The sequence below is a fragment of the Dendrobates tinctorius genome, unplaced genomic scaffold (genome assembly GCF_039654945.1).
Source record: "Dendrobates tinctorius isolate UK_male_01 unplaced genomic scaffold, ASM3965494v1 ptg000049l, whole genome shotgun sequence".
Taxonomy (NCBI): domain Eukaryota; kingdom Metazoa; phylum Chordata; class Amphibia; order Anura; family Dendrobatidae; genus Dendrobates; species Dendrobates tinctorius.
The window spans coordinates 28,641,012-28,666,519 of record NW_027361717.1 but is presented as its reverse complement, the minus strand read 5'-3'; the positions used below and the strand labels follow the sequence as shown (position 1 = coordinate 28,666,519).

At 41.6% G+C, this 25,508-nt stretch overlaps 1 protein-coding gene across 4 annotated transcripts in view; it reads left to right on the top strand.

The window, feature by feature from the left end:
* The first annotated feature begins 1,127 nt into the window (after positions 1-1,127).
* RASA2 (RAS p21 protein activator 2) overlaps positions 1,128-25,508 on the top strand; it is a 157,569-nt gene continuing 133,188 nt past the window's right edge. For 2 of the 4 annotated variants that reach the window (XR_012232444.1, XM_073576607.1), the window contains exon 1: positions 13,741-14,278. Coding sequence is in view for 2 of the 4 variants with exons in the window: in XM_073576607.1 (XP_073432708.1) it covers positions 14,185-14,278 (94 nt within the window). In the remaining 2 variants the exon portion in view is untranslated. Of the gene's footprint in view, positions 1,236-13,740; positions 14,279-25,508 lie in introns of those variants that run through there. The other 2 variants (XM_073576609.1, XM_073576608.1) reach the window with 2 other exon arrangements.

Below are 25,508 nucleotides of genomic sequence, written 5' to 3'. Positions count from 1 at the left end.
TGATATAAGCAGTCAGGTTAAATTGTCTCAGAGGCAAATTATTAATTAGGGATAGGGTACTTATCAAATGACCCTACTTATCAATGACGGGGCGTCTCACCGATTTTGTGACACAACAGCGATCTCGCCAGCGATCTCGCTACATGTGACACGCAGCGGCGACCAGCCCCCCCCCCCCCCGCTGAATATCGCTGATTGTGCTCGAATGTCCTGGGCCATCTTTCGATCGTTGGCGTCCCGCTGGCCAGCATGCATCGCCGTGTTTTTGACCCGACGAGCGACCTCATTGGTGACACAGAACTCAGGGACGCAGGCTGGAATCGTTCAGAATAGCTGCTGTGTGACAATGAACCAGCGATCCTTACCAGGTCGTATCGTTGTCGGGATTGCTGGTGCGTCGCTATGTGAAACGGGACCCTGAGGCTATGTGCCCACGTATGCAGAAAATTTCTGCTTCAAAACAGACACCTTCCCAGAAAACGCTCGTTTTATTTCCCCACGTTTTTTGCACGTTTTCAGCGCGTCTTTTGCTTAAAAACCGCGCATTTTTGATGCGTTTTTTTCCGCGCGTTTTCTGAAAAAATAGCAAAAACGCTGACTTTTCAGCAAAATTAATGAGCATGCTGCGTTTTTGACCGCTAAGCTTTTTTTGAGCGGAAAAAAACGCATCAATGGGCACAAAAAGTGCGGAATTCATTTAAAATGAATGGGATGCTTCTTTATGTGTGTGTTTTTGAAGCATTTTGACCGGGACAAACGCTTCAAAAATGCTTAAAAAATGCTTACGTGGGCACACAGCCTTAGAGTCAAAATGAGAAAACAAATCCAGAAAATCACCTTGTCTGATTTGGCAAGATTTATTTTCATAGTTGAGGGGACAGAACTATTTGAAAAGGTACACACGTGGTCAAAATTGATGCTGCCCCTCGTTTAATGATAGAAAAACCCACAATGATGACAGAAATAACTTGAATCTGACAAAAGTAATAATAAAAAATCTATGAAAATGAACAAATGAAAGTCAGACATTGCTTTTCAACCATGCTTCCACAGAATTTTTTTAAAAAAAGGGACATGTTAAATCAAGGTGTGTCCACCACTAGTTAGCATCACAGGAGTCTACAATCTTGGAATCAGTGAGCGGCCTGTATAGAGGGCTACAGATACTGTGCTGTTTGGTGACATGGTGTGTATCACACTCATCATGGACCAGAGGACCAAAGAATTTTGATCACGTATGTAGATGACCTTAGTGGTTTTACAATTTGCGAAGTGCTTGGTGCTGTAGATCTTGCCTGTGCTGACACTATTAAAATGATCAATGACTTTCACAAACTTGCAAAAGGTGCAGTCCCCACATCTGAAGGTACCAAGCTTCCTCTGTCGAGCCAGGTACCAGTTTTCTTAGTGGGGACATAGGTACTGTGTACAAGTTGATCATGGATCGTCCCTTCCTGAAAGTAATAGCAGGTGTTGCCTGTAGAAATTCGCATAAGACTGTATCAGCCCTAAGAATATCCCAATGTTTGTTAGAAAAATATTCAGGATTGAGAGTCCTCAGTAGTATCACTGAGGACTCTCAATCCTGAATATTTTTCTATCCACTGGCTAACACGGTACAAAGATATACATCTTTCCTGTACCAATGTTTGTAAATGATCTTCCTTATCTCATAGGAACAGTCATGAAAATTTCTTATCAGTCTTAGAAAGGGGTCCTTATTATTTTCATCAGTCAATCGGAATAGGCTAGTTCTTGTTCGTAATGCCACATAGTTAAAAGCTTAATTAACCCCTTCACCCCCAAGGGTGGTTTGCACGTTCATGACCGGGCCAATTTTTACAATTCTGACCACTGTACCTTTTATGAGGTCATAACTCTGGAGCGCTTCCATGGATCCCGGTGATTCTGACATTGTTTTCTCGTGACATATTGTACTTCATGTTAGTGGTAAAATTTCATTCAAATAACTTGCGTTTATTTGTGAGAAAAACGGAAATTTGGCAAAAATTTTGAAAATTTCGCAATTTTCCAAATTTGAATTTTTATGCCCTTAAATCACAGAGATACAGCACCCAAAAAACTTGATAACTAACATTTCCCACATGTTTACTTTACATCAGCACAATTTTGGAACCAAAATTTTTTTTTTGTTAGGAAGTTATAAGGGTTAAAAGTTGACCAGCGATTTCTCATTTTTACACCATTTTATTTTTACGGACCACATCACATTTGAAGCCACTTTGAGGGGTCTATATGATAGAAAATACCCAAAAGTGACACCATTTTAAAAACTGCACCCCTTAAGGTGCTCAAAACCACATTCAAGTAGTTTATTAACCCTTTAGGAGCGTCACAGGAATTTTTTTGAATATTTAAAAAATAATGAACATCTAACTTTTTTTCACAAAAAAAATACTTCAGGTTCAATTTTTTTATTTTACCAAGGGTAACAGGAGAAATTGGACTGCAAAAGTTATTGTGCAATTTGTCCTGAGTACGCTGATACCTGATATGTGGGGGGAACGACTGTTTCGGCGCATGGCAGAGCTCAGAATGGAAGGAGCACCGTTTGACTTTTTTAATGCAAAATTGTCTGGAATTCAGATCGGACGCCATGTCACGTTTGGAGAGTCCCTGATGTACCTAAACAGTGGAAACCCCCTACAAGTGACCCCATTTTGAAAACTAGACCCCCCAAGGAACTTATCTAGATAGTGGTGAGAACTTTGAACCCACAAGGGCTTTACAGAAGTTTATAACGTACAGCGGTACAATTAAAAAATCATATTTTTTTCCACAAAAATGATCTTTTCACCCCAATTTTTATTTTCCCAAGGGTAACAGGACCCAAAAAGTTATTGTGCAATTTGTCCTGACTACGCTGATACCCCACATGTGGGGGTAAACCACTATTTGGGCGCATGGCAGAGCTCGGAAGGGAAGCAGCGTCATTTGACGTTTTTGGCTGGAATTGAGATCGGACACCATGTCGCGATTGGAAAACCCCTGATGTACCAAAACAGTGGAAACCCCCCACAAATGACACCATTTTGGAAACTAGACCCCCTAAGGAACTTATCTAGATGTGTGGTGAGAACTTTGAACCCCCAAGAGCTTCACAGAAGTTTATAACATAAAGCCGTACAATTAAAAATCATATTTTTTCCACAAAAATGATCTTTTCACCCTCAATTCTTATTTTTCCAAGGGTAACAGGACCCTAAAAGTTATTGTGCAATTTGTCCTGAGTACGCTGATACCCACATGTGGGGGTAAACCACTATTTGGGCGCATGGCAGAGCTCGGAAGGGAAGCAGCGCCATTTGACGTTTTTGGCTGGAATTGAGATCGGACACCATGTCGCGATTGGAAAACCCCTGATGTACCTAAACAGTGGAAACCCCCCACAAATGACCCCATTTTGAAAACTAGACCCCCTAAGGAACTTATCTAGATGTGAGCACTTTGAACCCCCAAGGGCTTCACAGAAGTTTATAATGCCCGGGCATGAAAATAAAAAAATCGTATTTTTTCCACAAACATGATCAATTAGTCCCCAATTTTTTCATTTTCCCAAGGGTAACAGGAGAAATTGGACCCCAAAAGTTGTTGTCCAATTTGTCATGAGTACGCTGACATCCCATATGTGGGAGAAAACTACTGTATGGACACACGTCGGGGCTCGGAAGGGAAGCAGTGACGTTTTGGAATGCAGACTTTGATGGAATGGTCTGCGGGTGTCATGTGCGTTTGGAGATCCCCTGGTGTACCTAAACTATTGAAACTCCCCACAAGTGACCCTATTTTGGACACTAGACCCCCCACGGAACTTATCTAGATGTGTGGTGAGCACTTTCAACCCCCAAGTGCTTCACAGAAGTTTATAACGCTCGGACGTGAAAATAAAAAAATCATTTTTTTCCACAAAAATGATATTTTTGCCCCCAATTTTTTATTTTCCTAAGGGTAACAGGAGAAATTGGACCCCAAAAATTGTTTTGCAATTTGTCCTGAGTAGGCTGATACCCTACATGTGGGGGTAAAACACTATTTGGGCGCATGTCAGAGCTTGGAAGGGAAGGAGCACCATTTGACTTTTTCAACTCAGAATTGGCTGGAATTGAAATCAGACGCCATGTTGCATTTGGAGAGCCCCTGATGTGCGCAAACAGTGGAAACCCCCAATTCTAACTCCAACCCGAACCCCAACACACCCCTAACCCTAATCTCAGCCCTAACCCTAGCCCTAATGGAAAAATGGAAATAAATACAGTTTTTTTTATTTTATTATTTTTCCCTAACTAAGGGGGTGATAACGGGGGGTTTGATTTACTATTTATGGCGGTTTTTATGTTTGGCGGCTGTCGCACGCTAAAAGACGCTTTTTATTGTAAAAATAGTCTTTGCATCACCACATATTGAGAGCTATAATTTTTCCGTATTTTGACCCACCGAGTCATGTGAGGTCTTATTTTTTGCGGGACGAGTTGACGTTTTTATTGGTACCATTTTCGGGCACGTGACATTTTTTGATCGCTTTTTATTCCGATTTTTGGGACGCAGAATGAACAAAAACCAGCGTTTCATGAATTTCTTTTGGGGGGGAGCGTTTACACCGTTCCGCGTGCGGTAAAATTGATAAAGCGGTTTTATTCTTCGGGTCAGTACGGTTACAGCGATACCTCATTTAGGTCGTTTTTTTATGTTTTGTCGGTTTTATGCAATGAAAACTATTTTATATAAAAAATAATTATTTTTGCATCGCTTTATTCTGAGAGCTATAACTTTTTTATTTTTTCACTGATGATGCTGTGTGGTGGCTCGTTTTTTGCGGGACAAGATGACGTTTTCAGCGGTACCATGGATATTTATATGCGTCTTTTTGATCGCGCGTTATTACACTTTTTGTTTGGCGGTATGATAATAAATCATTATTTTTTGCTTCGTTTTTTATTTTTTAATGGGTTCGCTAAAGGGGTTAACTAATGGGACAGTAGGGCGGGTCGTTACGGACGCGGCGATACCTAATATGTGTACTTTTATTGTTTTGTTTTTCTTTATTTTCAAAAAATGGATTTATTTGGGGGAATTTTTTTTTTTTTGTAATTTATTTGGCGATTTTTTTTTTTTTAATTATTTTAACACTTTTTTTTTTTATTTTTTTTTTACTTTATTAAATAGTCCCAGGTGGGACATCACTGTTCTGTGACAGATCGCTGATCTGTCACATCACAGGTCACTGTGACAGATCAGCGATCTGTCACAGGCAGTGCACAAGGCTTCCTCATGCCTGCGCTTTGCAGGCACTGAGGAAGCCAGCTTCCTGCAGGCCCCCGTCGCAATCTTGGATTCGGGGGCCTGCAGGAAAGGAGCCCCCGGCAGCAGCGCTGCACATTGCGCTGCCGTGGGGGGCTCAGGGAAGCACGGAGGGAGCCCCCTCCCTGCCGATGCTTCCCTTTAACCCCCGGTACACCGCGATCATGTTTGATCGCGGTGTGCAAGGGGTTAATGTGTCGGGGGCGGTCCGTGACCGCCCCTGACACATTGTGCCGGGTGTCAGCTGTGATAATCAGCTGACACCCGGCCGCGATCAGCGGCGCTCACCACGTGGGCGCCGCTGATCGCGGTAGATGTACTCTCCCGTCCATGGGCATAGGGGCCCGGGTCCCATGGACGGGATAGTACGTCTGATGTCAGAAAGGGGTTAAGGACTACCTTGGGGTAACCCCTCTCCAAAAACCTATCCCTTAGTTCTCGTGCTTGGGTATAAAAAGATACGGAGGAACAATTTCTTTTGACTTTTAAATATTGTCCCTTGGAGATCCCTATTCTTAGACTAAAGGGGTGATGACTGTTCCATCTAAGAGGATTATTCGTCGAGGCTGGTTTTCTATAAATGTTGGTTTGTAAGCGGCCTTCGCTATCCTTCCTGATATTGATATCCAGAAAGTTAATAGAATTAGGGTCAATTTTCAGAGGTGAATTTGAAACCCATAAAATTGTCATTTAATTCTCGGATGAATTTGTTAAAATAGAAGACATCTCCTGTCCAGAGAATGAGGATGTTGTTGATGTAGCGACCCCAGACAATTATCTGGGGGCACTACCAGGACGACCTATTCTACCCAAAAATTATGATATCCTCCCACCAGCCCACGAGCAAGTTGGCATAGGTGGGGGTGCAGGGGACTTCCCATGGCTGTGCCCCTGAGCTGGTGGAAGAATTTCCAGTTCAATAAGAACTAATTGTGCATCAGTACAAATTTTAGAAGTTCACAAATTATGTGGGATCAGATGCCCACCCCTAGACCTAAGATAAAATTCTGTTGCTTGTATACCTATATTATGTGGTATACTGCTATATAAAGCTTCTACATCAATTGAAGCTAAGAATGTGTCCCCGCTCACTAAAGTATCTACTATTTTCAACTGTAGGTCCGAGGTGTCACATATGTATGATGATAAAGCTGTGACAAGCTGTTTTAGAATTCTGTCAATGTATACAGTGGGTATGGAAAGTATTCAGACCCCCTTTAAATTTTTCACTCTTTGCTTCATTGCAGCCATTTGGTAAATTCCAAAACGTTCATTTTTTTCTCATTATTGTACACTCTGCACCCCATCTTGACGGAAAAAAACAAATGTAGAAATTTTTGCAAATTTATTAAAAAAGAAAAACTGAACACATGGTCATAAGTATTCAGACCCGTTGCTCAGTATTGAGTAGAAGTACACTTTTGAGCACATACAATCATGAGTCTTCTTGGGAATGATGCAACAAGTTTTTCACACCTGAATTTGGGGATCCTCTGCCATTCTTCCTTGCAGATCCTCTCCAGTTCCGTCAGGTTGGATAGTGAATGTTGGTGGGCAGCCATTTTCAGGTCTCTCCAGAGATGTTCAATTGGATTTAGGTCAAAGCTCTGGCTGGGCCAGTCAAGAATGGTCACCAAATTGCCCCCCTTGTCAGATGCCTTGAAGATTAGTTCACAGTTAAAGCATCCAGGACTTCTCTCTTGAAACAAAATGAATTAGAGTTTTTCTTCTGTTTCAGAGAGCCCAAGTTTTTCAAGTCAGCTGTAACTAATTTAGTAAAGATAGCCACACTCTCATATTGTTTGACTCTGGATGGACTAAGAATTTACTGGCAGGTATTCGTTAACTGCCTGCCTGTTCTGCCATCTGATGATCTGTTCCGTCTCTAAGTGGTCAGGAGCGCTCCTGAAAGCGATTCTCCTGCTTCCAGGGACATCACTGACAGACCAAAGTCTTGTCTTCTGGTCTGCTCCATTGACGGGGTGTTAGTGACCGCATCATGCTGATTGACAGCCGACTCTCCACTGCATTAGGCTATGCCGGCTATCAATCACCATGATGCGGTCAGTGACTCCGCAACGACAGGGCAGAAAGGAAGAGTAGCTGCTCTGTTGACGTGTGGTCGAATGAACCTGTCAAAATGCAGCCTGACTCAGAACAGATCATCACAGAGCAGAATGGGCAGGTAGTTAGCAACCACTCGCTGGTATCTTCTTCCACCGATAGCCAAAAAACTCTAAAGTTCCAAATAAAAACTTAAAAAAAACTGGCAAACAATGTATGTTACATTTGGAGGCTTTGATTTTGGAGCCAATTTTGAAAAAGCACAACACATAAAAAGCTGTCCATATGTGTGAAAATTTAACCTCTTCATGACTGGGCAATTTTTCAGATTTGTGCTTCCATCTATGCCTCTCCTTCTTCTAAGCGTCATCACTTTTTCATTTTTCTGCTAACATGAGGGCTTATTTTTTTGAGAGACAAGTCGTAATTTTGAATGACGCCATTCATTTTACCATACAATGTATTGAGAAAAGGGGAAAAACTCGAATTGCAGTGAAATGACAAAAACAACTCGATGCTTTCATTCATTTGCTGGCTTTTGGTTTTACATTATTTATTCTGTGGCACAAAATAATGTCAACATGATTTTCTAGGTTCCTAGGCCAGTATGATTATGGTGATACCAAAAGGGGGGATTTGAAGTTAAATTATTTCATGGGGGTTTTATTCAAACTATTCAGACAGAAAAGATGCAACAAACTTATGCGATATTGATAAATTCAGCACATATAACGGCAACACAAGAAAAGTGTGTTTAAAACGGCACCGAAGAGTACACGACCACCTTCGAATAGTCATAGAAGTCTGAAAAAACTCATGTTCAAGCAAGGCTGGTTTAAATTTGTGACTTTTTAGGTTAGGTTCCCACAATGTGTTTTGCATGCTGTGTATTTCCGCTGCACAAAACACAGTGTCAAAAAGTGGATGGGATTTATAGAAATCTCATGTTCACTGTGCATTGACCTGCGGGGCGTTTCAAATTCGCCACATGTCAATTTCTCTTGCGGGGACGCTGAGTTTTTTGTGCAGCTTTTACCCGGGGTCACACTGGCGAGGAATACGGCCGAGTGAGCGGCGCTAAAAGCACGCATTACACACGGACAAATGATTCTCTATGGGGTCACTCGCACCAGGCGTATATTTCTCATCCGTATTCTATGCTCCGTGCCAGTCGCAGCATGCTGCGATTGTCAGCGTACTACGGCCGTAGTACGCCAATGCAAGTCTATGGGTGCGCAAAGAATACGGATTACACACGAACCAGACGTGTGACCTGCGAGCAATACGCAGGTCTTTTGGCTGGTGACAGGAAATGGGCCAATCCATCATCAGGAAGCCTAGACATGCAAATGAGCTCAAAAAGCGCTCCAGACATCCCGGAAGTACGCCTCCACGGAGTACAGCAGCAGCAGGGCGTACACTTACATAAATGTGGAGATGATAATAGTCCTGGTGCAGGAGCGTCCCGAAATCTGGGACCAACGCGATGCCAATTATTCAAAGCGGGCAAGAAAGGAGGCATCATGGAGGCGCATCTGTCGCCAGATGTACCGTGACTTTGGTGACCGACCACGTGAGGAGCAGCATAAAATTCGTAAGTACAAGCCAAAACATGACTAACCTTAGCGCACAACAAAAAAGGAATATAGAATCATCCCCCCCCCCCTTCCTGTGCATGTACTTTTTGCCTCATGAGGCCGTTAGATTTGGATGTGACACGTGGATTCACACAGCAATAATTTGGGTTTAGGCCACAAGCTCCTCATCCTCCTAGACAAACCAATTATTAAGTGTAGCTAAAGAGACCCTGTGTATCTTCTCAATTAGATATGCCACCATGGGTAGAAAGCACACCTCAGAAGGCCCATGCCTAGACTACTGGAAGCAAATGTGACCTATCAAATATGTGATTTTGACAATATTTCCTGTCACATTGCAGTGGAAGATGTGATGAAACGCTGGCGAAGCATCCGGGATCAATACCGCCGGGAACGCCAGCAGCGGTCCAGGAGTGGGGACGCGGGATACGTAAAACGAAAATATATCTATTACGACCGGCTCTCCTTCCTCGCCCCAATTCTGGATCTGAGACCGTAAGTAGATACCTCACACCACATAACACAGATACTTTAAAGGGCCAAAAATATTGATGTATTTTTGCCTCTGTTCTATTTCATAACAGAACTCAATCCAACCTTGCGGATCGAGGAACGGCCTCAGAGGCAGAGCCAATAATAGATCCTGTAGGGGATGAGGTGGCTGGCCCATCTTCTCCCCCTACAAGAAGCATGGCAGAAGATGAGTCATCACAGGAGAACCCATTGGCTGCCCAACAAACAACACCACCAGGACGGTCTGCTGCTGCTCCATCACCCATCCTGGAAGAGCCGGGCAACTTGAGCAGCAGCCCAAATGGCCAGATCAGGGGATCCCCACAGGCTGCTGTTACATCCCGGCGAGGCCGAAGAAGGCGCCAGGTCACTGTTCAAGAGAGCAGGACCAATGTGGACACAGGGGTGCTAAATTATTTATCTTGAGTCACTACAGATGATGGGGAGGAGGCCTACTCACGTAGCCTGACCCTTTATCTCCGTGCCCTTACCCGTGAGGTCAGGCTCTGTATTAGGGGATGTTTTCAGATCCTGCTTGATGCAAGCACCCCCCCCAATACCCCATATGAGCTTTTCGAATATCTGGAGAGGTGGCAGCTTTCCCCCCCGAAATCTAATGCGCATGAGACCACCCACACAGATGCTTGCTCAAGCAGGGTCTGAACATCCTCTAATACGTGGGCCTACACCTCACCCCCTTCCTCCCCCTACCCAACCTTCCCAACACCAGCAACAGATTTCTGGCTCTAGCCAACCCCACCAATATGGCCACTTAGTCCCACCCAGTGTTGGAGGCTGGTCCCAACCTGGTTGGGAACGACATGGCTATATAGGTGGGTATGAGACACGGGCCTACCCCCCCCAACAAGATGCCCCATAGCAGTATTACTATGGCCACTACCCCCAACAATCTACAGGAGGAAGGTCAGTACCAATAGCATGGACAACAGTATGCACCCACACAGGGCGATGTTACTCAAAGTAGCCAGAAGCAACCACAGGCTGCTCCTCCGCCTTCTCCTTCCCCAACATTCCACAATTTATAAGTGGCTTAAAACATGGATTTAGTAAACCCATACTGTACATGACTGTTCTTAATTGGTCTGATGGGAGGAGATGTCCAGTGTGTTTGAACTGGTGGTTAAAATCCCAAGGCAAAGTCAAAAAGAGGTTTTATCCAGCAGCAACATGAGCTAAAACAGATAATACTAACATTTCTTATGACGGTTTTCAAATCATATGATTAAGACACCATGACAGGCAAGGCTACCTTATGCGTTTCTGAGACATATTACATGTCTGCAAAAAATACAATATTTCACAGGGCTATACTGGCAAAGTCAAAGGATCGAAATAGAGTACTCACTTGAAAATGCATAGAAAAGGCGTGCTGTCCATATTCTCTTAGTCCAATTTAGGCCAGCTAACTATATTCCAAAACCAAGGCAAACAGCCTCAATACCATCACGCTCTATGTATTATCAAGTCAGTCTTCTAATTTGATCCTTTGACTTTCCCAGTATAGTGCGGTGAAATATTGTGTTTATTACAGACATGTAATATGTGTCAGAAACGCGTAAGGTAGCCTTGCCTGTCATGGTGGCTTATTAATATGATTTGAAAACATTCATAATAAATGTTAGTATTATCTTGTGTAGCTCATTTTGATGATGGATAACTCCTCTTTTTTACTTTGGATTCCAAATGTGTACAGTTGCAATGTTGTTATTGCACTATGTATGTTGTAGGATGTTTTTGTAATTTTGTTTGAACAACAATGTTGAAATATGCCAAAAGCCCAATTTGGGCCATTGCCCAAGTTTTTCATAGGGCAAGAATATGTTTGCCTTACAAACTTAAAAAAAACCACAAAAAAGACAAAAGTAAAAATTGGCCAACTACACTTTGTCTCTGTCTTAATTGTCCAAACCCATAACAAAATACGCTTACCAAATCAAAAGTCAGAAATTCAGAAGGGGTAGAAATATATATATTTTGACACACATCAAACCAACATTGCCAACATAGATCCAGCATGCTCTTGCCAAGAAGGTTCCCCCTGAAGTGCCATAAAGTCATTAGTGAAATGATCACGCACATTGAGGCCAGAGAGCGGTCTACGTTGATGGTTGATAGGTGGTCTCACCCTACACACATTGTCCGGCCTACGCACACCAGCAGAGGAGGAACAATCATGTATCCTGGTGAAGTTATGAAGTACCACACAGGCTTTCGCTACTTCATTAACATTTTGTTCACTCAGCTGAATGGCAGACTGGAGTACCCGCCATTTGGCACAAATAATGCCAAAGGAACACTCCACCAGTCGCCGAGCACGTGATAGGCGCAAGTTACATATCCTGCGCCTGTGGTGAAGGTTGCGCCGGGGATATGGCCTCATGACATTGCGCGTTAACTGAAAGGCCTCATCTGCCACAAGAACATAAGGGACAGATTCTTGAGTGGAGCCTGGTAGCTGGCATGGTGGTGGTGGTAGATCCAACTGGTTGGTGCATAGCCGCCGAGCCATAATGGAAATATTGAAGACTCTAGAGTCTCCCGTCCTTCCTTAGGCCCTTGCTTTGCACAATGAGTAAGTGATATTCAGTACATATTCCACACAACATTCGTGTCTGTAAGTTGAAACATATGTGGACTAAGATGAGGGCCTAAAACTTACTCCAAGAAGGAAAAAATTCAAACTTTGCCCAACACATCATGAACATAGAGAATGTGGTTGTGTAGTACATACCGTATTGTGAGTACAAGTCGCTCCTCTGCAGATATAGCTTTGCGCATCCTTGTATCCTGAAAGGTTATCCAAGGGCGCACTGTCTCCAAGAGTGTAGAAAATGTTGCAAGGCTCATGCGACAGTATTGGTAGAATTTGACAGGATGCTCCCACAGAGAAGAATAGAGGCGGTGAAAATGACCTCTTGTGAGTCGTTGCCTCAAAAGTGGATGTACCCACATGCGTCTCCTCCTCCGTGGATCCACTATCACAGGGTATGGCTGGCCAAAGCACCGTGACAAAAGCCAGTTGAAGAGAACCTGCTCAGTTGTGTTGAAAGTAAGACTGTCTGCCATGTTGCACATACCACAGCAACACACCTAGTGAAGGCAAGGTGACAAATGGACAGAATGGAGGCTGCCACCTGTTCCTGAGCCAATAAATACAGTGCAGGCTAATGTTTTAAATAGTTATTAGGCCTCAAAACCGTTAAATGTCCATTTTGCAAGGCTGCGAGAAAATCTCGTCATACGGATGCCATACGGATTACATACGGATGCTGACATGCGCAAAATACGCGACCACACCTTGCTTACGGATGACATATGGAGCACTATTTAGGGGCCATTCATCCGTATTACGCCTGTAAACTACGGACTGTATTTTGCGCAGGTTAGTGTGACTCCAGCCATAGACTTACATCTGATGCAGAAAATTTGCAGGTAAAAAACGCACGATGAAGATGATAAAAAGGCATAGAAAATAAAAAAACTTGCACGTAACCGAATTTTACCTAAAAGGAGCAGAAAAACATGCTACATCAGAAACTCACTAAATCCTCGTTGTGGGAACGTGGCCTTATGACAAATTCAGCAAAAGCGGCGACTCCGAAGAACCCGTGCCCCGATTCCCAGACACAGCCGGGAATCTCTTAGATTGAAGTCTCGGTCCCTTGTGGCTGCAATGCCGTTACTTGCGGAAAATTTATCAAAGCGCGGCGCGCCGTCCGATTATTCCAATGCAGGTCGATCTAGAAACTGTTTCTCCACTTTATATGCAATGTTTAAAATAAGGTGAATGCGACAAACGTCGGGAAAGCAGCGGGGGCCGCGTCTTCTGAGGAGGGGCTCAGAGGAAGGGAGACGGACCACTAAGGCCTGTTTCACACTTCCGTTTTTGTGTCCGCCAAACGGATCCGTTTCCGTTTTTTTGACGGAAACTGATGCAAACGGATCCGTTTTTTTAAAAACGGATCCGTTTTTTTGACGGATCCGCGGTAACTGTAATGGAAGTCTATGGGACAAAAAAAAACGGATCCTGCAAAAAATGGCGGATCCGTTTTTTTACGGAAAACAACGGATTTTGACGGATTTGAAAAAACGGAAGTGTGAAACAGGCCTAAGACATGTGTCTGATGGAAAAATAACAAAGCGCACCAAAATGTATGCACAAAGTAATTTCCCCCCAAAAAATGACAGAACACCCCCCCAACACACACAAAAAATAAATAAATTTAAAAAATGGACAAAATCTGACAGAGACCCGACGTGTGCAAACTCAATAACTGGCGCAGTGTGAGCGCTACTCCAGGGCTCCATAATACAGTCACTGAGTGCAGCCATTTATTCTTCAGCCAGTCAGAGCCAGTGTGCGACACATTATTGTACAGCACCGGCTGACACAACTGTGCGGCACTGTGACATCGCACAGCGCCAAGGGTGCAAGGAGCGCGGCCCGACTGAGCGCCACCGCGCAGCCACACTGACCGCGGAGGACTCTGCTGCACCGCTGCTTCCTATACAGCCCCGCCCCCTGCAGTGACGTAGCCTCGCCACTCTGTAGTCTCGGGCAGCCCCAGGTATTACTCCGCGGCGGGCTGACTCTCTTGTCATACGCTGCTAAAGTAGTTCGGCTGGCGGAAGAGCACGGGCAGCAGAGACTCTGCCGCTGCCGCCTGAGATGGCAGGGGAGCAGCGGGCAGCAGGGAGAGGAGAGGTCGGGGATCCGCCTGCGGCCCCGGTGCGGGTCCTGCAGAGTCTGAGAGTGAAGATCTGTGAGTATCTGTGCGCTGCATCATCTGTGAACATCCACTCAATGCTGGGATCACTGAGCTGTGCTGGTCTGTGTGTGCACCACCTGGGGGGCACCATACCGCAACTTCATACAGTGTGTGCCCACGGGGGGCCATGCCAGGGTGGGCTGCCACCGCTCCAGGAGCCATGAGAGAGTGTACAGGGGTCAGACGGACTGTGTATGTATACAGGGTCAGAGCTGGGGTCTGTACAGGGGACTATGGGGTCTACTATAGAGAGAGAGTATACAGGGATCCGACGTGTGTGTATATATAATATAGAGAGTATACAGGGATCAGACGTGTGTATATATAATATAGAGAGAGTATACAGGGATCAGACGTGTGTGTATATAATATAGAGAGAGTATACAGGGATCCGACATGTGTGTATATATAATATAGAGGGTATACAGGGATCAGACGTGTGTATATATAATATAGAGAGAGTATACAGGGATCAGATGTGTGTATATATAATATAGAGAGAGTATACAGGGATCAGACGTGTGTGTATATATAATATAGAGAGTATACAGGGATCAGACGTGTGTATATATAATATAGAGAGAGTATACAGGGATCAGACGTGTGTGTATATAATATAGAGAGAGTATACAGGGATCAGACGTGTGTGTATATATAATATAGAGAGAGTATACAGGGATCAGACATGTGTATATATAATATAGAGAGAGTATACAGGGATCAGACGTGTGTATATATAATATAGAGAGAGTATACAGGGATCAGACGTGTGTGTATATAATATAGAGAGAGTATACAGGGATCAGACGTGTGTATATATAATATAGAGAGAGTATACAGGGATCAGACGTGTGTATATATAATATAGAGAGAGTATACAGGGAGCAGACGTGTGTATATATATAATATAGAGAGAGTATACAGGGATCAGACGTGTGTGTATATAATATAGAGAGAGTATACAGGGATCCGACGTGTGTGTATATATAATATAGAGAGTATACAGGGATCAGATGTGTGTGTATATAATATAGAGAGAGTATACAGGGATCAGACGTGTGTGTATATAATATAGAGAGAGTATACAGGGATCCGACGTGTGTGTATATATAATATAGAGAGTATACAGGTATCAGACGTGTGTATATATAATATAGAGAGAGTATACAGGGATCAGACGTGTGTGTATATAATATAGAGAGAGTATACAGGGATCCGACGTGTGTGTATATATAATATAGAGAGTATACAGGGATCAGACGTGTGTATATATAATATAGAGAGAGTATACAGGGATCAGACGTGTGTGTATATAATATAGAGAGAGTATACAGGGATCCGACGTGTGTGTGTATATATAATATAGAGAGTATACAGGGATCAGACGTGTGTATGTATAATATAGAGAGAGTATACAGGGATCAGACGTGTGTGTATATAATATAGAGAGAGTATACAGGGATCAGACGTGTGTATATATAATATAGAGAGAGTATACAGGGATCAGACGTGTGTATATAATATAGAGAGAGTATACAGGGATCCGACATGTGTGTATATATAATATAGAGGGTATACAGGGATCAGACGTGTGTATATATAATATAGAGAGAGTATACAGGGATCAGATGTGTGTATATATAATATAGAGAGAGTATACAGGGATCCGACGTGTGTGTATATATAATATAGAGAGTATACAGGGATCCGACGTGTGTGTATATATAATATAGAGAGTATACAGGGATCAGACGTGTGTATATATAATATAGAGAGAGTATACAGGGATCAGATGTGTGTGTATATAATATAGAGAGAGTATACAGGGATCCGACGTGTGTGTATATATAATATAGAGAGTATACAGGGATCAGACGTGTGTATATATAATATAGAGAGAGTATACAGGGATCAGACGTGTGTGTATATAATATAGAGAGAGTATACAGGGATCCGACGTGTGTGTATATATAATATAGAGAGAGTATACAGGGATCCGACGTGTGTGTATATATAATATAGAGAGAGTGTACAGGGATCAGATGTGTGTGTATATAATATAGAGAGAGTATACAGGGATCCGACGTGTGTGTATATATAATATAGAGAGTATACAGGGATCAGACGTGTGTATATATAATATAGAGAGAGTATACAGGGATCAGACGTGTGTGTATATAATATAGAGAGAGTATACAGGGATCCGACGTGTGTGTATATATAATATAGAGAGTATACAGGGATCAGACGTGTGTATATATAATATAGAGAGAGTGTACAGGGATCAGACGTGTGTGTATATAATATAGAGAGAGTATACAGGGATCCGACGTGTATGTATAATATAGAGAGTATACAGGGATCAGACGTGTGTGTGTGTATATATATATATAATATAGAGAGTATACAGGGATCAGACGTGTGTGTATATATATATATAATATAGAGAGTATACAGGGGTCAGACGGACTGTATATGTATACAGGGGACTATGGGGTCTACTATAGAGAGAGAGTATACAGGGATCAGACGTGTGTGTATATATATAATATAGAGAGTATACAGGGGTCAGACGTGTGTGTATATATAATATAGAGAGTATACAGGGGTCAGACGGACTGTATATGTATACAGGGGTCTGTACAGGGGACTATGGGGTCTACTATAGAGAGAGAGTATACAGGGATCAGACGTGTGTGTATATAATATAGAGAGAGTATACAGGGATCAGACGTGTGTATATTTAATATAGAGAGAGTATACAGGGATCAGGCGTGTGTATGTATAATATAGAGAGAGTATACAGGGATCAGACGTGTGTGTATATAATATAGAGAGAGTATACAGGGATCCGACATGTGTATGTATAATATAGAGAGTATACAGGGATCAGACGTGTGTGTGTGTATATATATATAATATAGAGAGTATACAGGGATCCGACGTGTGTATATTTAATATAGAGAGAGTATACAGGGATCAGGCGTGTGTATATATAATATAGAGAGAGTATACAGGGATCCGACGTGTGTGTGTATATAATATAGAGAGTATACAGGGATCCGACGTGTGTGTATAGAATATAGAGAGAGTATACAGGGATCCGACGTGTGTGTATAGAATATAGAGAGAGTATACAGGGATCAGATGTGTGTGTGTATATATAATATAGAGAGAGTATACAGGGATCAGACGTGTGTATATATAATATCAATCAAATTTATTATCGCCAAATACATATTACATATATATATATATATATATATATATATATAATATAGAGTATTCAGGGATCAGACGTGTGTGTATATGATATAGAGAGTATACAGGGATCAGACGTGTGTGTATAGAATATAGAGAGAGTATACAGGGATCAGACGTGTGTGTGTATAGAATATAGAGAGAGTATACAGGGATCAGACGTGTGTGTGTATATAATATAGTGAGAGTATACAGGGATCAGACGTGTGTATATATAATATAGTGAGAGTATACAGGGATCAGACGTGTATATATAATATAGAGAGTATACAGGGATCCGACGTGTTTATATAATATAGAGAGAGTATACAGGGATCCGACGTGTGTGTATATAATATAAAGAGAGTATACAGGGATCCGACGTGTGTGTATAGAATATAGAGAGAGTATACAGGGATCCGACGTGTGTGTATAGAATATAGAGAGAGTATACAGGGATCCGACGTGTGTGTATAGAATATAGAGAGAGTATACAGGGATCAGACGTGTGTGTATAGAATATAGAGAGAGTATACAAGGATCAGACGTGTGTGTATAGAATATAGAGAGAGTATACAAGGATCAGACGTGTGTAGAATATAGAGAGAGTATACAGGGATCAGACGTGTGTGTATATAATATAGAGAGTATACAGGGATCAGACGTGTGTATATAATATAGAGTATACAGGGATCAGACGTGTGTATATATAATATAGAGAGAGTATACAGGGATCAGACGTGTGTGTATAGAATATAGAGAGAGTATACAGGGATCAGACGTGTGTGTATAGAATATAGAGAGAGTATACAGGGATCAGACGTGTGTGTATAGAATATAGAGAGAGTATACAAGGATCAGATGTGTGTATATATAATATAGTGAGAGTATACAGGGATCAGACGTGTGTATATATAATATAGTGAGAGTATACAGGGATCAGACGTGTGTGTATATAATATAGAGAGAGTATACAGGGATCAGACGTGTGTGTATATAATATAGAGAGAGTATACAGGGATCAGACGTGTGTGTATATAGAATATAGAGAGTATACAGGGATCAGATGTGTGTATATATAATATATAGAGAGTATACAGGGATCAGACGTGTGTATATAGAATATAGAGAGTATACAGGGATCAGACGTGTGTATATAGAATATAGACAGTATACAGGGATCAGGCGTGTGTGTATAGAATATAGAGAGAGTATACAGGGATCAGAGGTGTGTGTATATATAATATAGAGAGAGTATACAGGGATCAGACGTGTGTGTATATATAATATAGAGAGTATACAGGGATCAGACGTGTGTATATATAATATAGAGAGAGTATACAGGGAGCAGACGTGTGTATATATATAATATAGAGAGAGTATACAGAGATCCGACTTGTGTATAATTCAGATTCAAAGAAGCTTTATTGGCAGGACTAAATACACATTAGTTTTGCCAAAGCAAGTGTACAAAAGGGAATAGGGATAGGGACTGTAGGGATGTTGGGTAGGGGCTGTAGGAAAGGTGGATGGGTGCAGATCCAGGATGGGGCTATAGAAGTCCATGGCATAGGGAAGGTGGATGGGGAATATATATATAATATGGAGAGAATTTTTTTTTAATTTTTGAATTTTGTATACAGTGATCAGACGTGTGTGTGTGTATATATATAATATAGAGAGTATACAGGGATCCGACGTGTGTGTATATAATATAGGGAGAGTATACAGGGATCAGACGTGTGTATATATAATATGGAGACAGTATACATGGATCAGACGTGTGTGTATATATAATATAGAGAGTATACAGGGATCAGACGTGTGTGTATATATAATATAGAGAGAGTATACAGGGATCAGACATGTGTATATATAATATAGAGAGAGTATACAGGGATCTAACTTGTGTGTGTATATATAATATAGAGTATACAGGGATCAGGCGTGTATGTATATATAATATAGAGAGATTATACAGGGATCAGACGTGTGTGTATATAATATAGAGAGTATACAGGGATCCAACTTGTGTGTATATATAATATAGAGGGTATACAGGGATCAGACGTGTGTGTATATAATATAGGGAGAGTATACAGGGATCAGACGTGTGTATATATAATATGGAGACAGTATACATGGATCAGACGTGTGTGTATATATAATATAGAGAGTATACAGGGATCAGACGTGTGTGTATATATAATATAGAGAGAGTATACAGGGATCAGACATGTGTATATATAATATAGAGAGAGTATACAGGGATCCAACTTGTGTGTGTATATATAATATAGAGTATACAGGGATCAGGCGTGTATGTATATATAATATAGAGAGAGTATACAGGGATCAGGCGTGTATGTATATATAATATAGAGAGTATACAGGGATCCAACTTGTGTGTATATATAATATAGAGAGTATACAGGGATCAGACGTGTGTGTATACAGTGCCTTGTGAAAGTATTCGGCCCCCTGGAACTTTTCAACCTTTTCCCACATATCATGCTTCAAACATAAAGATACCAAATGTAAATTTTTAGTGACGAATCAACAACAAGTGGGACACAATTGTGAAGTTGAACCAAATTTATTGGTTATTTTAAATTTTTGTGGAAAGTCAAAAACTGAAAAGTGGGGCGTGCAATATTATTCGGCCCCTTCAGCTTAATACTTTGTTGCGCCACCTTTTGCTGCGATTACAGCTGCAAGTCGCTTGGGGTATGTCTCAGTTTTGTACATCGAGAGACAGAAATTCTTACCCATTCTTCCTTGGCAAACAGCTCGAGCTCAGTGAGGTTTGATGGAGATCGTTTGTGAACAGCAGTTTTCAGCTCTTTCCACAGATTCTCGATTGGATTCAGGGTCTGGACTTTGACTTGGCCATTCTAACACCTGGATATGTTTATTTGTGAACCATTCCATTGTAGATTTTGATGTATGTTTGGGATCATTGTCTTGTTGGAAGAGAAATCTCCGTCCCAGTCTCAGGTCTTTTGCAGACTCCAACAGGTTTTCTTCAAGAATGGTCCTGTGTTTGGCTCCATCCTTCTTCCCATCAATTTTATCCATCTTCCCTGTCCCTGATGAAGAAAAGCAGGCCCAAACCATGATGCTGCCACCACCATGTTTGACAGTGGGGATGGTGTGTTCAGGGTGATGAGCTGTGTTGCCTTTACGTCAAACTTATCGTTTGGCATTGTTCCCAAAAAGTTTGATTTTGGTTTCATCTGACCAGAGCACCTTCTTCCACATGTTTGGTGTGTCTCCCAGGTAGCTTGTCGCAAACTTTCAACAACACACTTTTTATGGATATCTTTGAGAAATTGCTTTCTTCTTGCCACTCTTCCATAAAAGCCAGATTTGTGTAGTGTATGACTGATTGTTGTCCTATGGACAGACTGTCCCATCTCAGCTGTAGATCTCTGCAGTTCATCCAGAGTGATCATGGGCCTCTTGGCTGCATCTCTGATCAGTCTTCTCCTTGTTTGAGATGAAAGTTTAGAGGGACGGCCAGGTCTTGGTAGATTTGCAGTGGTAAGATACTCCTTCCATTTCAATATGATCGCTTGCACAGTGCTCCTTGGGATGTTTAAAGTTTTGGAAATCATTTTGTATCCAAATCCAGCTTTAAACTTCTCCACAACAATATCACGGACCTGCCTGGTGTGTTCCTTGGTTTTCATGATGCTCCCTGTGCTTCAAACAGAACCCTGAGACTATCACAGAGCAGGTGCATTTATACGGAGGCTTGATTACACACAGGTGGATTATATTTATCATCATTAGTCATTTAGGACAACATTGGATCATTCAGAGATCCACAATGAACTTCTGGAGTGAGTTTGCTGCACTGAAAGTAAAGGGGCCGAATAATATTGCACGCCCCACTTTTCAGTTTTTGACTTTCCACAAAAATTTAAAATTGCCAATAAATTTCGTTCAGCTTCACAATTGTGTCCCACTTGTTGTTGATTCTTCACCAAAAATTTACATTTGGTATCTTTATGTTTGAAGCATAATATATGGAAAAATGTTGAGAAGTTCCAGGGGGCAGAATACTTTCGCAAAGCACTGTATATAATATGCAGAGAATATACAGGAATCAGACGTGTGTGTGTATATAATATAGAGAGTATACAGGTATCAGACGTGTGTATATATAATATAGGGAGTATACAGGGATCAGATGTGTGTGTATATATAATATGGAGAGTATACAGGGAGCAGACATGTGTGTATATATAATATAGGGAGTATACAGGGATCAGGCGTGTGTGTATATATAATATAGAGAGAGTATACAGGGATCAGACGTTTGTATATATAATATAGAGAGTATACAGGGATCAGACGTGTGTGTATATAATATAGGGAGTATACAGGGATCAGGCGTGTGTGTATATATAATATAGGGAGAGTATACAGGGATCAGATGTGTGAATATATAATATGGAGAGTATACAGGGATCAGGTGTGTGTATATATAATATAGAGAGAGTATACAGGGATCAGACGTGTGTGTATATATAATATGGAGAGTATACAGGGATCAGGTGTGTGTATATATAATATAGAGAGAGTATACAGGGATCAGACGTGTGTGTGTATATAATATAGAGAGTATACAGGGATCAGACGTGTGTGTGTATATAATATAGAGAGTATACAGGGATCAGACGTGTGTATATATAATATAGAGAGAGTGTACAGGGATCAGACGTGTGTATGTATAATATAGAGGGTATACAGGAATCAGCCGTGTGTGTGTATATAATATAGAGAGAGTGTTCAGGGATCAGACGTGTGTATGTATAATATAGAGAGTATACAGGGATCAGACGTGTGTGTATATATAATATAGAGAGAGTGTACAGGGATCAGACGTGTGTGTGTGTATATATAATATAGAGAGAGTATACAGGGATCAGACGTGTGTGTGTGTATATATAATATAGATACATTATAGATATATTATATATAGATAATATAGATACATAATATAAAACATTTCTAGAATTCGACCTTTTCTTACTTTTGACTCTGCAAAAACTCTTACTGTTTCTCTTATTCATTCTCGTCTGGACTATTGTAACTCTCTTCTAATCGGTCTCCCTCTTACAAAACTCTCCCCTCTCCAATCTGTCTTGAATGCTGCAGCCAGGATCACATTCCTCACCAATCGTTACACCGATGCCTCTACCTTGTGCCAGTCATTACACTGGCTACCCATCCACTCCAGAATTCAGTATAAACTTATTACCCTCACCCACAAAGCCCTCCATGGCTCAGCACCACCCTACATCTCCTCCCTTGTTTCAGTATACCACCCTACCCGCGCCCTCCGTTCTGCTGATGACCTGAGGTTAGTATCCTCAATAGTCAGAACCTCCCACTCCCGTCTCCAAGACTTTACACGTGCCGCGCCAATTCTTTGGAATGCACTTCCCAGGTCAATACGATTAGTACCCAGTCCCCACAATTTTAAGCGTGTCCTGAAAACGCATTTATTCAGACTGGCCTATCGCCTCAACACATTAACCTAACCTATCCCTGTGTGGCAGAGCCAAAAATTTTACCATAACCAGGTTCCCAGCATCATGTTCCCACATGCTTTATGCATCCATTAGCCCTCTGTGTCTGTACTGTTACACACTTAACATTATGGCTGGTCCATACAATCAGGGCAACTGTTACCACCCACCTTTCGTGTCTACCTCTTTCCTCATAGACTGTAAGCTTGCGAGCAGGGCCCTCACTCCTCTTGGTATTTGTTATAATCTACTGTATGTGATTATTGCTATGCTGTAATGTCTATTGTCTGTACAAATCCCCTCTGAAATGTAAAGTGCTGCGGAATATGTCGGCGCTATAAAAATAAAATTTATTATTATTAATATAGAGAGTATACAGGGATCAGACGTGTGTGTGTGTATATATATAATATAGAGAGAGTATACAGGGATCAGACGTGTGTGTGTGTGTATATAATATAGAGAGTATACAGGGATCAGACGTGTGTGTATATAATATAGAGAGAGTATACAGGGATCAGACGTGTGTGTATATAATAAAGAGAGAGTGTACAGCGATCAGATGTGTGTGTATATATAATATGGAGAGAGTATACAGGGATCAGACGTGTGTGTGTATATAATATCGAGAGTATACAGGGATCAGACGTGTGTGTGTATATATAATATAGAGAGTATACAGGGATCAGACGTGTGTGTATATGATATGGAGAGAGTATACAGGGATCAGACGTGTGTGTATATGATATGGAGAGAGTATACAGGGATCAGACGTGTGTGTGTATATAATATGGAGAGAGTGTACAGGGATCAGACGTGTGTGTATATAATATAGAGAGAGTGTACAGGGATCAGACGTGTGTATATATAATATAGAGAGAGTATACAGGGATCAGACGTGTGTGTATATAATATAGGGAGAGTGTACAGGGATCAGCCGTGTGTGTATATATAATATGGAGACAGTATACAGGGTTCACACGTGTGTAGATATATACCCCTGTGTTTATACACGATACATAAAATAAATACACAAGGTTTTACAGTTTCAAATTATTATTATTATTATTATTTATTGTTATAGCGCCATTTATTCCATGGGGCTTTACAGGTAAGGAGGGGTATACATAAAAACAAGTACAATAATCTTAAACAATACAAATCATAACTGGTACAGGAGGAGAGAGGACCCTGCCCGCGAGGGCTCACAATCTACAATGTCCATAAATAACATGTATCACATGGACAGACAGAAACTAATATATAGTCTCAGTGGTCAGTGATCATCCTTATGTGAAGCTACAAAAACATGGAATTAGTTTAATTTTCAGTCTATTCTCCCGGATATAATCGCTGTTCTTACGATTCATGTCTCATAGAAGTATCGGGTGCATGCCGTGATGTTTCGTACATTACTCGTCCCATCTTCCATGCTCACAATATTCTATTTGCTACGACTACAATTGTTTCCACCATTATGATGATGTGATGGTAAAGTGAATATGTAAAGGATGTATCTCATCATTAAGGGTACTCACCCATATTGTAAGTTAGCGCGCCCCAGGACCTGGCTCCATCCCGGACACATGTTTTGCGGCAGCTTTTTCAACTTGCGCATCAAATCTCCATATTACGGACATGTGAAACTTTACTGTGAAACCTTGTTGTGTTTTGGGGTAATGCATTTTCATATACGGGTTATATTGAATAGCGCTCTCATTTTTTTGGCCTCATATAGAACAGGCGTTTACAATTGTCTTTTGTCCAGTGCAGCCCCATGGGGGGTACATCAGTTGTTTTCAATAATATGTCCCCAGCCTTTTGATTTAAAAGTAATTTCTGCAAGTTAATATTGATAAAATCTGTATATGAGCTTTTCATGGCTTGAGAAAGTGAAAGTCTTTGTACAGCGCTGCAGAATATGTTGGGCGCCATCTAATATATAAAGCTCAATGTGTGTGTGTCCGGGATTGGCATCTGCACCGTCGCAGCTACAGCCACAAAATTTTGCACAGTCACACGCCTGGACCCCGAGAGTGTCATAGGCTATGTTGTGAGGCGAAATTTTAACCCAGCGCGTTCCAATTCACCAATCAATTTTGCCCCTATCTACATAATGGGGAAAAAGTGAAAGGAAAAGTGTTGGAGGTAAATTGACAGCTGCCAGATGTGACCAATGAGAGCGATGGCACCAAAGAGTATATACCGTACAGTTGCTAAGGTGGGGCCCTGACATGGGATACTCACCACACACGGGGATATGAACACACGCACAAAATGCGCCACACACTACCACGTGCTTCACCACATATACCACCCTCAGCACACATTTCACCACACATACACCAACCTCGCCATATAAAAGTCAAAACACAAAAGTCGCCACTCAAAACTCGCCACCCTGTCCCAGAGCTGTTTAAAAGATGAAGGCTGAGCTGTGATTG